This window comes from Cyanistes caeruleus, unplaced genomic scaffold, assembly GCF_971803275.1.
Source record: "Cyanistes caeruleus unplaced genomic scaffold, bCyaCae1.hap1.1 HAP1_SCAFFOLD_81, whole genome shotgun sequence".
NCBI classification, from domain to species: Eukaryota; Metazoa; Chordata; class Aves; order Passeriformes; family Paridae; genus Cyanistes; species Cyanistes caeruleus.
This window is the reverse complement of record NW_028255891.1, coordinates 1914612-1926155: the sequence shown is the minus strand read 5'-3', so window position 1 is coordinate 1926155 and position 11544 is coordinate 1914612. Positions and strand designations below refer to the sequence as shown.

Here is an 11544-nt window from a genome sequence, read left to right as displayed (position 1 = left end):
AGCTGCTTGGGCAGTGGCTCCTTCCAGGGACACGGGCCAAACCCATCCCTGAGCAGCCACTGCCACTCCTGACCCTCCCTTCCCTGTGACAGCTCCCCCAGCCCAAGGAGAAAAAAAATGTCCAAAAGTTCCTTTCTTTATTCCCATTACCTGGAGGGTCCTGTATATAGTAATGGTCATGAGGATCTGATTATTTTCAATTTTTTTTTTTTATTATTTTTTTTTTTTTTTTTTTTGATATTGAGACTGATGAGGCAGCCTTCTTGTTTTTAGATTTGGTAGGTTTGTTTTTTTTTTTTCTTAGTATGATTGTTTTCTTATAAATCCACATGTTAACTTATTTTTATTTCGATATTTTTGATTCCTAAGCAATTATCTTGACAATCTGTTGCTCACTTCTTAGTTAATGTTCTATCTATAAACAATTTTGACTCTGTTTTTATAGGAATAAAAAGATCTCAGAAAGCTGTATTTTTAATTTTGTTCACATTCTCTCTCCCTGCTCCCAACATTTACTATGATACTTTTGGAAACATCCCTGACGGTAGCTAGAGTTATTTGGGAAATGCTTGGCTTAACCTGGGAAATGGATGATTATTTTTGCTGCTCTAAACCTACATTGTTCCAAGCTTCACAGCCACTGTCCTGATGGATACCTGTGTGAATTAAAACAATGTTTGTGAGGCAGCTGAAGAGCTCAGACTTCAGGGATTAAAATACCTTGGAGAAGGAGGAGGAGGAAAGGATAGAACAGCCTGTTTCCATGGCTGTTTTTTCATTTCTAGTATGCCAGAAGTATGGTAGGCTACAGCTGTCTTCAAATGTCATTGAATTAAAGAAAAACTCTCTCCAGGGCAAATGATGCAACACTTTGCCTCACAATCCATCAGCCTTAATTACGGTGAGAGGAAGGTCTTAATTATAATCTGATTAGTGCAAATCAACATTGTGTGAATGGCAAGAATTTGCTTGTCAACAGATGAATATGTCCCACTGAAGAATGAACAAAATCTGCCTTTACTTGGAAGAAAGGAGACATGGAGCAATGCAGTATTTGGGTTTTATCCAGTGGTAAATGGGGCAAGAAGCTGTAACAGCTCACCTGTTTTACAGAACACAAGCACTGATACAGCCAATAGTGCACCCACACTGAAGGGATCTTCAGAACATTGCTTTATTTCTTAACAATGAATGGGAGCAAAATGCTGGCATTTATCTGAGCTGGGAGCCCTGTTCCTCTCCTGTTTCTCCTTGAGCACACTGTTCTTTGCAGACTTCACTGTGCAGCCCATCAATCCTCTCTTGGCCAACAGCTAAATGGCACAACTACCAAAACACAGGTGCCAGCATCATCACCCCAGCATTATTCCAGCACTGCTCTGCTGGTGCACAGCAGCACAGAATGGCTTGGCTTGGAAGGGACATTTAAAGGCCATCTAGTGCAGTGCCCTGCAGTGAGCAGGGACACCTTTGGATCAGGTTGCTCAGAGCATGAGCTTGAATGTCAGCAGGGATGGATGCCCACCTCTCTGGGCAACCTGTGCCAGGGTTTCAAAACCCACAGTGTAAAAAACATCTTCATTAGGTCTAGTCTGAATCTACTGTCTTTTAGATTGAAAACATTCCCCCTCAGTCTTGTCACAACAGGCCCTACTAAAAATTCTGTCCTGTCTTTTCTAAAAGCTCCCTTAAAGTACTGAAAGGTAGCAATCAGGTCTGCGTGGAGCCTTCCCTCTTCCAGGCTGAACACCCCCAGCTATCCCAGCCTGTCTCCAAAGCAGAGGGGCTCCAGCCTGCAGAGCATTCTGTCCCTCCTCTGGACTAGCTCCAACAGGACCATGTCCTTTCTGTGCTGGGCACCCAGAGGTGGATGCAGTACTCCAGGTGGGCTCACACCAGAGCAGAGGGGTGGTGGAATCACCTCCTTCAAGCTGCTGGGCAGCCTCCTTTGGAGGCACATGGCTGGCTCATGTCCAGCCTCTCTCCTTGCAGCAGCCACAAGTCCTTCTCAGCAGGGCTGCTCTCCATCCCTTCATCCCCTAGCCCGTGAGATCAGCTGGGCTGGGACCCTGTCATAGCCCTTGGACAGAGCTGCTGGGCAGGATGAGCTCCCTGGTGAAGAAGGCAGATCCCACTCCCCACACAATTCCACGCTGGCCATGAGGTCACAGCAGCCTGTGGGGTGACAGCAGGCTGAGGTGACAGCAGGCTCTGAGGTCACAGAGGTCCCAGAGCCCCGTGGTTGCACAGCACCACGAGGACCGAGCAGTCAGTCCTTGACCACGACTGTTGCGGCAGCAGCGGCGGCGGCAGCAGCGGTGCTGACATTGGGACAGCGGTGTCAGGACAGTGGTGGCAGCAAGAGCTGCAGGACTGGCAGAGGGCAAGGCACCATGGCCTTTGCTCTGCGCCTCCTCCTCCTGCTCCTCCTGGCAGTGGCCCTGCCTGACAGGGCTGCCCAGGCTGCTCCGCAGCGAGCACAGGGAGCAGGTGAGCCCGCGGCCTGGCTTCCCTTTCCTGGGACAGCACTTCCTTCTCCTGGGAAGAGTTGGGGATGGTTTTCCACAGGCCTTTAGAGAGGCTTTCCTCTGTGAGAGGGAGAGAGTCCCCAGGGGCCCTGGGCTGGTCCTGCTGCCTCTGCAGGGATGTTGCACAGGGCTTGCAAAGAGGGTGGAGAGTGACCAGAGCCAGCCCAGAGCTCCCCAGGCCCCTCTGCAGCTCTGGCCATGTCCATTGACATCTGGCTCCCACAGCCTTACCCAAACCCCTCGCAGTGCCCAGTTCCCTAAGGCAGAAGGGGATCCCAGTGCACCATGGCCATGGTTCTGATCTGTGCTTCTTTCTAGATTGGGATCATGACTTGAATTATTTGGGATCGCTGGTGAATGAGACTTTGAAAATCTCGGAGAATGCTGGAGGTAAGTTCTGAATTGCCACTTGTACTGACAGAATAACCTGTCAAGGTGGAAAGTGCTCACTTAAGTGCCGTTTGCGTTAAGGTCGTGTGAGGGTTGAAGGATTCTGGAAATTTTTCCCTGCTCCCTTCTGGAGCCTTGAGTAATCCCACAGCATCGCTGTCAGTGGGAGGAAGGAGCATTTAGCTGTCAATCTTCTACCTGTGTGCAATGCCAGTGTCTCCTTCCATGTGCTCTGTGCAGCCATGGAGAGGAGCAGAGAGGGAAGGGGCTGTGCCCAGGGCTTTGCCTTTCGCGGCTCCTTTGCCAGCCCCAGGGAGCCTGAGGATCTCCTACAGATCCACAGGAGCTCTTCTGTCCTGCCTTTCCTTGCAGCCAAGCCTCCTGGTGAAGGTGATCTGGCTTCCCAACCCACATCCAGGACTGAGGCTCTGGGAGATGGCGAGGGTAGGTGAAGGCCTTTCCCCCTGGGAGAGCTGCCAGCTCAGAGCCCAAAGCTCAGCCAGGGCAGCATCGCTGCAGGTGTCAGGACAGAGCCGTGCACGTGTGGGCCCCCATCCTGTGCTATCCCCTCACCTCTCCCATGGCTCAGTGCTGCCTGTGCAGATGAGCAGAGATGACAGAAGCTTCTGTGGCTGTTGAGTTACAGGTGTGTCTGCAGGGAGGACTTTCCCAGCTCCTGGGTTGGTAACTGTATGCAAGCCCGGCTCCCATCGCAGGGGTGAGTGGTGTGTCCCTCCTGACCCCACAGGCTGAGCACTGGTTTTCTGGGCTCCATTCCTGCAAAGGGGAACTGTTTTCTCTTAAGGTCGTCCAAGTGGAAAGAACAAAGCTACAGGACACCAGAAATCCCATGTGCCATCAAAACCCATGAGGCAAATGCTGAAGGAAATGCTTCAGGGAGGACAAGGTGGGTCCATGTCCCTCAGCCTTCTCCTGAGACTCAGCAGCCAGGGGCTTTCTTTGCACAGCGGGAAGCGGATCCATGGCAGCCTCGCTGCCTCACTGTTGCTTTCATGGCCTGCAGGGCTGTTTCCCAGCCTGGCCTGGCTGCAGCTTCTCCCCAGCCTCTGCAGGAAGGCATTTGGCATCAGCAGGCAGGGAGCCCAAAGTGCAGCAGGGGTCATGCTCACACTGAGATCCCCTGCAATTTCTCGGTCCCCAGGTAGATCAGAAAGGGCAGCTGTTTTGATAGTGTAGGCCCTGGCCAATGCCAAAAACTTTTCAGGGATTCTTGATCCTTAACCATGCCTTTGACAAGCATTGCCTCCTGAAGTTTCCCCAGTGGGGAATGGTTCCATCTGATCCAGCTGCCCCTTTCTGCAGAAGTGGACAGAGCGGCTGTGCTGAAGGCGGCGTTTCCCAGAGGAAGCAGTGGCCCATGGGCAGCCTCTGCTGCAGGAAGGGAGGCCATGCCAGGCACAGTCACAGGAGGTAATTGCTGTGCCTCTGGGCCTGAGCCCTGCTGAGGCTTGAGCTGCCATCTCTGCTGCTTGGCAGTGCAGGCACAGCCCGGCCAAGACCGGCACAGACCAGAGGAATTATCCCCAGCAGGCTCAGGGCACTTGGCTACTGAGCAGTCCTGCTGGGGTCCATCCATGGGAGACACGTCCCAAAACCTGGCAGCGACTGCAAAGGGGTGCCCAGGGTGGGGAATGGGCAGAGGGGGAGGCCAAGGCTCCAGTGTGTCCTGAGAGGGCCTGACTCTGCCCCCTTGGGCTGGGAGAGCTGTCCCAGGGAAAAGAGGGATGGAGACAGAGAGGAAGGCAGGAAGTGAGGGAGAGAGGGCAGGCGTGAGGGAGGGATAGTTGTGCAACTGCCTGCTGCAGTTTTTCCTCATTGCTTTAGCAAGACTTTCAGCTGTAGCTGTGAGAGAGCCCCAATGGGCCTTGGGCTGCTCCAGCCACCTCTTCCAGGGATGTTGCACAGGGACTGCAAAGAGCTTGGAGAGTGACCAGACACCAACCCAGAGGTCCTCTGGCCCCTGTGCAGCTTTGGCCATTGTCCTCTAACATTTGGCACCCAGGGTCTTACCTGACACCCTTGCAGTGCCCAGTTGTCAAAAGTAGAAGGGGATCTCAGCACACCATGGCAGGGTTCTGATCTGGGCTCCCTTCTAGATTGGAATCACAACTTGCATTATCCAGAGGCCCTGCTGGATGATGGCTTGAAACACTTGAGAAATGCTGGAGGTAAGTTCTCAATGGTCCTTTCCTGGCAGAATAAGCAGTTTCAATGTCCTGGCACCACTGCAGGTGTCAGAACAGAGACATACACGTGTGTGCCCTCGCCCATCGCGTTCCCCTCACCACTGCTGTGGCTCAGTGCTGCCTGTGCAGATGAGCAGAGGTGACAGAAGCTTCTGTGGCTGTTGAGTTACAGGTGTGCCTGCAGGGAGGACTTTCCCAGCTCCTGGGTTGGTAACTGTACGCAAGCCCGGCTCCCATCGCAGGGGTGAGTGGTGTGTCCCTCCTGACCCCACAGGCTGAGCACTGGTTTTCTGGGCTCCATTCCTGCAAAGGGGAACTGTTTTCTCTTAAGGTCGTCCAAGTGGAAAGAACAAAGCTGCAGGACACCAGAAACCCCATGTGCCATCAAAACCCATGAGGCAAATGCTGAACGAAATGCTGCAGGGAGGACAAGGTGGGTCCATGTCCCTCAGCCTTCTCCTGAGACTCAGCAGCCAGGACCCCTGCTCTGGCCCTGTCACCCCCCACCAGGGATGTTGCACAGGGCCTGCAAAGAGGGTGGAGAGTGACCAGAGCCAGCCCAGAGCTCCCCAGGCCCCTCTGCAGCTTTGGCCATGTCCACTGACATCTGGTACTCACGATCTAACCCAAACCCCTTGCAGTGCCCACTACCCCAAGGCAGAAGTGGATCCCAGCGCACCATGGACGTGGTTCTGATCTGTACTGGCTTCTAGACTGGGATCAGGACATGGATTATCTGGAAGCCCGGCTAGATGACAGCTGGCAAGACTTGGAGAATGTTCGAGGCAAGTTCTCAATGTGCTTTTCCTGATGGAATAATGTCAAGGTGGCAAGAGCTCACTCATGTGCCATATCCCTTAACATAATCTCAGGGCTGAAGGATTCTGGAAGCCTTGCCCTGCTCCCTTCTGGAGCCCTGAGTGATCCCACAGCATCGCTGTCAGTGGGAGAAAGGAGCATTTAGCTGTCAATCTTCTTCCCATGTGCAATGCCAGTGTCTCCTTCCATGTGCTCTGTGCAGCCACGGAGAGGAGCAGAGAGGGAAGGGGCTGGGCCCAGGGCTGTGCCTTGCGCAGCTCCTTTGCCAGCCCCAGGGAGCCTGAGGATCTCCTGCAGAGCCACGGGAGCTCTTCTGTCCTGCCTTTCCTTGCAGCCAAGCCTCCTGGTGAAGGTGATCTGGCTTCCCAACCCACGTCCAGGACTGAGGCCCTGGGAGATGGTGAGGGTAGGTGAAGGCCTTTCCCCCTGGGAGAGCTGCCAGCTCAGAGCCCAAAGCTCAGCCAGGACAGCATCGCTGCAGGTGTCAGGACAGAGCCGTGCACGTGTGTGCCCTCGCCCTGCACGATCCCCTCACTACTGCTCAGAATTGGCAGCTTTTTGGAGGAGGGAGGGCCCTGGCCCTGGCCCAAAAGCCAAGGCATTTTTTGAACCTTATGCCCGTATTTGACAAGCATGAGGTCCTGAAAATGCCAGCACCCAAATCAAGAACTTCTCCATCTGGTTCAGCTGTGCCTCTTCCTTTCTCAAGGGATGGACCAAAAGACCATGCAGGTGGAGACGTTTCCCAGAGGAAGCAGTGGCTCATTGGCAGGAAAGAAGGCAATGCCAGGCACAGGCCCAGACACAGGAGGTAATTGCTGTGCTGGGCTCAGCCCTTGGCGGGGCTGTGTGCCAGCAGCTCTTCCCCTAGGGCTGGCCCTTGCATGACCCAGCAGCAGCCAAAGCTGGAGGCACCTCGGCTTCCAGGCCTCTGGAGCTCGTTTCCAGCTCCTGGGAAATGGGACTCATGCACCAACATCTATCCCAGTGCAGCTGCTCCCAGAGGTAGCCGTGAGTGCCCAGAGGCCCGAGGCACAGGAGCAGCCCCGAGCGGGAGCCCTGCCACGAGCCCAGGGCCACAGCCAGCCCTGGCTCCCAACTGGGCAGGGGCTGCACTGGCCCCTGACAGGGCCTGGCTCTGTCCCCTTGGGCTGGGGGAGATGTCATGGAGAAGGGAGGGTCAGGAGTGGCAGTGGCTGCTCAGGGATGGGTTTGGCCCATGTCCCTGGAAGGAGCCACTGCCCAAGCAGCTGTGCTGTCCCCTGGGCTCTGCTCCCGGCCTTCTGGGCTTTGTTGGGTGGCACAGCCTGTGCCAAGGGCCAACAAGGTGCCTGCAGGCCCCAGCTCTGGGGGAAACAGAGAACATCCTGGACATACCCACCATGCTGCCAGCTCAGCAGCACAGCACAGCACGCGCTCTCACTGCCCATTGCTCCCACAGATGCAGCCAGCACCACAACACGTGTTCCCAATTCCCAGAAGGGCATCAGAAGAGGTTTCTGTCAGGGAACACGCTGTTGGCCAGAAGTAATGGCAGGCCTGATTTGTTTGGTGCATGTACTCGTTTTATGTGGTGTTGGAATCTGGTATTGCTGGAAGACAAAACGGTGAGTGTTTTGTTCATCTTTCCCTCAGCTTCTTTTGAAAGTCTACTGTAGAATAGAAACATTCCCAGTGAGGCTGCTGTGGACCTGTAGATAGTCAGTGGTTGTCCAAATAACTCTGCCAAAAGTTCTGCTGCTGCCCAGGCTTTTAATTGGTCTCTTAATTGCTGGGCCTTTTCCTGGGGAGCCCGCTGGGGCTGCAGCCAGTGCTGGCTCCCACTGAGGCTGCCTGGCCAAGAGCAGCCCCAGGAGCAGCGGGCAGAGGCAAAGCAAGGTGGGCAGGAGAAAGAGCGGGGACGAGATTGCCCTTGAAAGGCAGAGGCGCTCTGGGGCCCGCTCCTGGCCAGGGACCCTGCCCAGAGCCATCCCCTGCTCACTGGGGCCTTGAGGGGCAGCTGTCCAGCTGGGCCAAGCTGTGCCAGCAGCTCCAGCCGTGCTGGGGAGCCTTGGCCGCTCTGGGCCCTGCTGTGCAGGAGGATCCCTGCGTGCCAGCGGCAGCTGGGGGCCTCAGCCACCTCCTCTCTCCACAGGAGCACCTCTGCACCTTCAGATGTCCTGCCAAACACGTTAGTCTGGGAGACCTGCACCTGTCATCCTCCATCTGCAAGCCAGTGTCCATTGTCCCTGCCACAGCTCCATTATCAGCTTATTGCTGTGCCGCCACCACCCAGAACAGGACCCTCTGTCCCTGCAGGTGCTGGCCCTGGTGCCTGGCCAGGCCTGAATGTGGGCCCCTCCTGCCAGGGAAGGGCTTGAGCAACACCTTTGGGCTTCTGCTCTGGGCTCTGGCTGGTACCACCAGCACTGGCACAGCTGCTTGGCTGGCCACAGCCTTGGCTGGGCAGGCAGCAGCCGGGCATGGGGCACCATGTCATCTTTGTTTTTCATTTGTAGAAATTAGAAATTTTAGAACTCTTTAGAATTATTATTGATAGAAAGTAAACCCAAAATATTTCTTCCCAATTTCCATAGTTGTTTAGTATTTTTCAAATTAGTTTTAGAATTCTGAAAAGGCAACCACATTTTGTCTTTGCTTTTCATTTTTAGAAATATGAAACTTTTAGAAATATTTAGAAATATTTTTTTGTAGAAAGAAATCTACAAATATTTTTTTACTTATTTCCATAGTAGTTCAGGGTTTTTCAAGGTAGTTTTAGAATTCAGAAAATCTTGAAACATTTTTACACTTCTAGAATAAAAACTGAAATTGCATTCAATTGGTAATCTTTATTCTAGGAAGAACTAAGACACCCCAAAACACCCAGCCTACTGGAGAGGCTCTTTTCCTGCTGGAGATTTGTACCTCGTCTCAACAACTAACCTAAGACCTTTCCCCAGATATTTTTCGGGACTTCTGACAAGCTCCCCTCTTAGGCTTCAGAGGGAATCTTTGAGCACAGTGAGAATCTCCCGCTGTGCAGGAGGGTCCCTGTGAGCCAGCTGCAGCTGGGACCTCAGCCATCTCCTCTCTCAATAGGTGCCCCTCTGCAGCTTCACAAGAACGACCAAACACCTCCCTCAGGGACACCTGCACCACACATTTCACATCTCCATGCCCATGCCCAATGTCCCTGTCACAGCTGCATTACCAGCTTGCTGCTGTGCAGATGCTGCCACCACCCACAGCAAGGCCCTGTGTCCCTGAAGGGACCCGCCCTGCTCTGTGGCCTGGACTGAAGGTGGGTCCCTCCTGCCAGGGCAGGGCCCAGCACAGCTCTTCTGTTCCAATAAAGACATGGAGCTCTCACCCCAGTGTCCAGCTGGTGCCACCAGCAAAGCCCACACAGCACCAGCCCTGGCTGAGCTCCATGTCCAGGAGCAGGCAGGGCTGACCAGAGTGTGGGTGGCAGGAGCCAGGCAGGGGCTGCTGTGACCAGCAGCGGGGCACTGAGGGGCTGGGGGAGTCCGTGTTGAGCGTCCCTGGGATGAGGGCACATTTCCTTCAGTGGCATCACCTGGGTCTGGACCTCCTCCAGTGCCATGCTCTGGAAAAGAGGAAACCATCAAGAGCATCTCCCGGGACACTGCCTGACCAGCAATGTCAGCAGGCAAAACCAAGGTTTTGTTTAGCAATGACCCTTTGAAGAAGTCAAAGATTGACAGTCAGGGCAGTCCAGTAGTACAGATGGGAGTACTTCCCTCTGGGAAGGGGCTCCTGTCACTTCATAGTCTCCATCCCCTGCCGGGAACCGCAGAACTCCGGCCAGCCCTGCTCCCCCCCGTGCCCTTGTCAGACCTGGTGGGGAGGAGGCTGAACCGGAGCCCTGTGACCTCTTCAAAAGCCAGAAACCAAAGAGAAAGAGAAATTCCTGGGATTAAGGTTTAAAGGGTGGTGTTCACAGGTTGATGTCACTCTTCAATGGTTAAAACTACTGTCAGTTCTCAGAAATGGCCAGGTACTGGCCAGGAGGAAAAACTCCCATCAGCCTCCAGCAACCTTAACTTCCATTAGAACAAGAGCAAAACAGGCTTAAAACTTCAAAGGAATAAATAAAGTTTATTAATAAAACTACAAGAATAAGAACACCAGAAAAAACTTCCAGAAAACACTTTTAACCCCCAGTACCCACCATTCTCTTGTTCACATGACAACATAGAGACAAAAAACTTTGGAACTTTGGTGTTTAAAACAGTCCCAATTCCTGTTAGAGTCTTTTCATCAGACTTTGTATAGTAAAAGAAGTCTTCTGCTAATCTATGGAGATTTTCACACGAAAACCATTTCTGTTATAGTTTTCTATTTTCCTGATGCCAGCTGCCCAGAAATCTGTCACCAGTTCACTCCTCCCATTTCACATCACTCTGAGGTGTGTATGGGTCAATGAGTCTAGGGATGTCATTTTTAAGGATGAGTTATTCAAAGGCAAAAGTTCTCTTCATCTGTCTCTGTGAGCTTCCCTGGAAACAGAAGTTTTCTCTTTGCCTCTCAAAATGCATCAAATCTTCAACTATTACTTCTCCCCGCTCTGTTCCAGCACCTCACTGTATCACAATTACTCCACCTCTTGCTCAAAATCCACACTTTGAACACTCCATTCCTCCCAATATACTCTGTCATGAATTAAAGGAGTTTTTTCAGGACACTATTGTCCATCCCCATAGCTTTAACAGAAAAATATTTCAGCTCATAAAGCATCTCCTTATTCTCTCTTCCCCATCTAAAACTTAACTCTTTTCCTCACTGTCTTTGGTAGTTTTATGATGTCTTTTTCATGTTGATTCTCTCTCTCTCTCTCTGTCTCTCTGGGAAAAAGGAGTAATCTGTATGTTTTATCCAGGTAGTAAAAGAGTTAAAGTCTTGGAAAGCTGCAGATGTTGATGGTGTCAGGTTTCAGTCCAGCAGCAGAAACTGCAAACCAAGCCAGGCCGGCCGGCTCCGTTTCTCCCCCGCCGCCCTCTGCGGCCTTGTCCGGCCTGGAGGGGGGAGGAGGCCGAGACAGAGCCTGTTACCTCGTCAGAAGCCAGAAACCAAAGAGAACAAGAGAGCCCTGGCTTTACATCTCAAAGTGGTGTTCACAAGTTGATCTCACTTTTCAATGGTCAAAACTGCTGTCAGTTCTTAGAAATGACCAATAACTGGTCACAAGAAAAGACTCCCATCAGCCTCTCGCAGCTCCAACTTCCTCCCAGCTCCCAAAGCTTCTTAAAGGTCAAGTCACTCCATGAAAAAGCCCTACCAAATTCATGAACCATCTCAAAAATCTCCACCTATTTCCACAAAATTCAAGAAAAATCCCACAAAATTCCCTAAATCTTTTCAATATCCCACAAAATTCCAGAAGCATCCCAAAAAATCTCCACAAATCTCCACAAAATTCCAGGAAAATGCATCAAAATTCTTCACGTCTCCTCCAAATTCCACAAAATTCAAGAGAAATTCCACGAAAATACAGAAAAATCCCACAAAATTCCCTAAATCTTCTCAAAACCCCTCCAATTCCAGAGACATCCCACCAAATCTCCACAAAATTCCACAAAATCTAAGAAAAATCCCAC

General features: G+C 52.3%; 1 protein-coding gene and 1 long non-coding RNA gene across 2 annotated transcripts; both read left to right on the top strand.

Moving 5' to 3' along the window:
- The first annotated feature begins 875 nt into the window (after positions 1-875).
- Positions 876-3355, top strand: LOC147646749 (uncharacterized). Its single transcript, XR_015281804.1, has 3 exons — positions 876-2490; positions 2847-2918; positions 3291-3355. It is a non-coding gene; the product is annotated as an uncharacterized LOC147646749 (long non-coding RNA).
- A 1946-nt stretch (positions 3356-5301) lies between these two features.
- Positions 5302-8765, top strand: LOC147646748 (uncharacterized). Its single transcript, XM_086873080.1, has 7 exons — positions 5302-5369; positions 5457-5558; positions 5767-5910; positions 6279-6350; positions 6654-6755; positions 7386-7551; positions 8079-8765. Exons 2-7 carry the CDS (start codon positions 5519-5521, stop codon positions 8302-8304), a joined length of 750 nt encoding a protein of 249 aa, XP_086729206.1. The 5' UTR covers positions 5302-5369; positions 5457-5518; the 3' UTR covers positions 8305-8765.
- The last annotated feature ends 2779 nt before the right edge of the window (positions 8766-11544 follow it).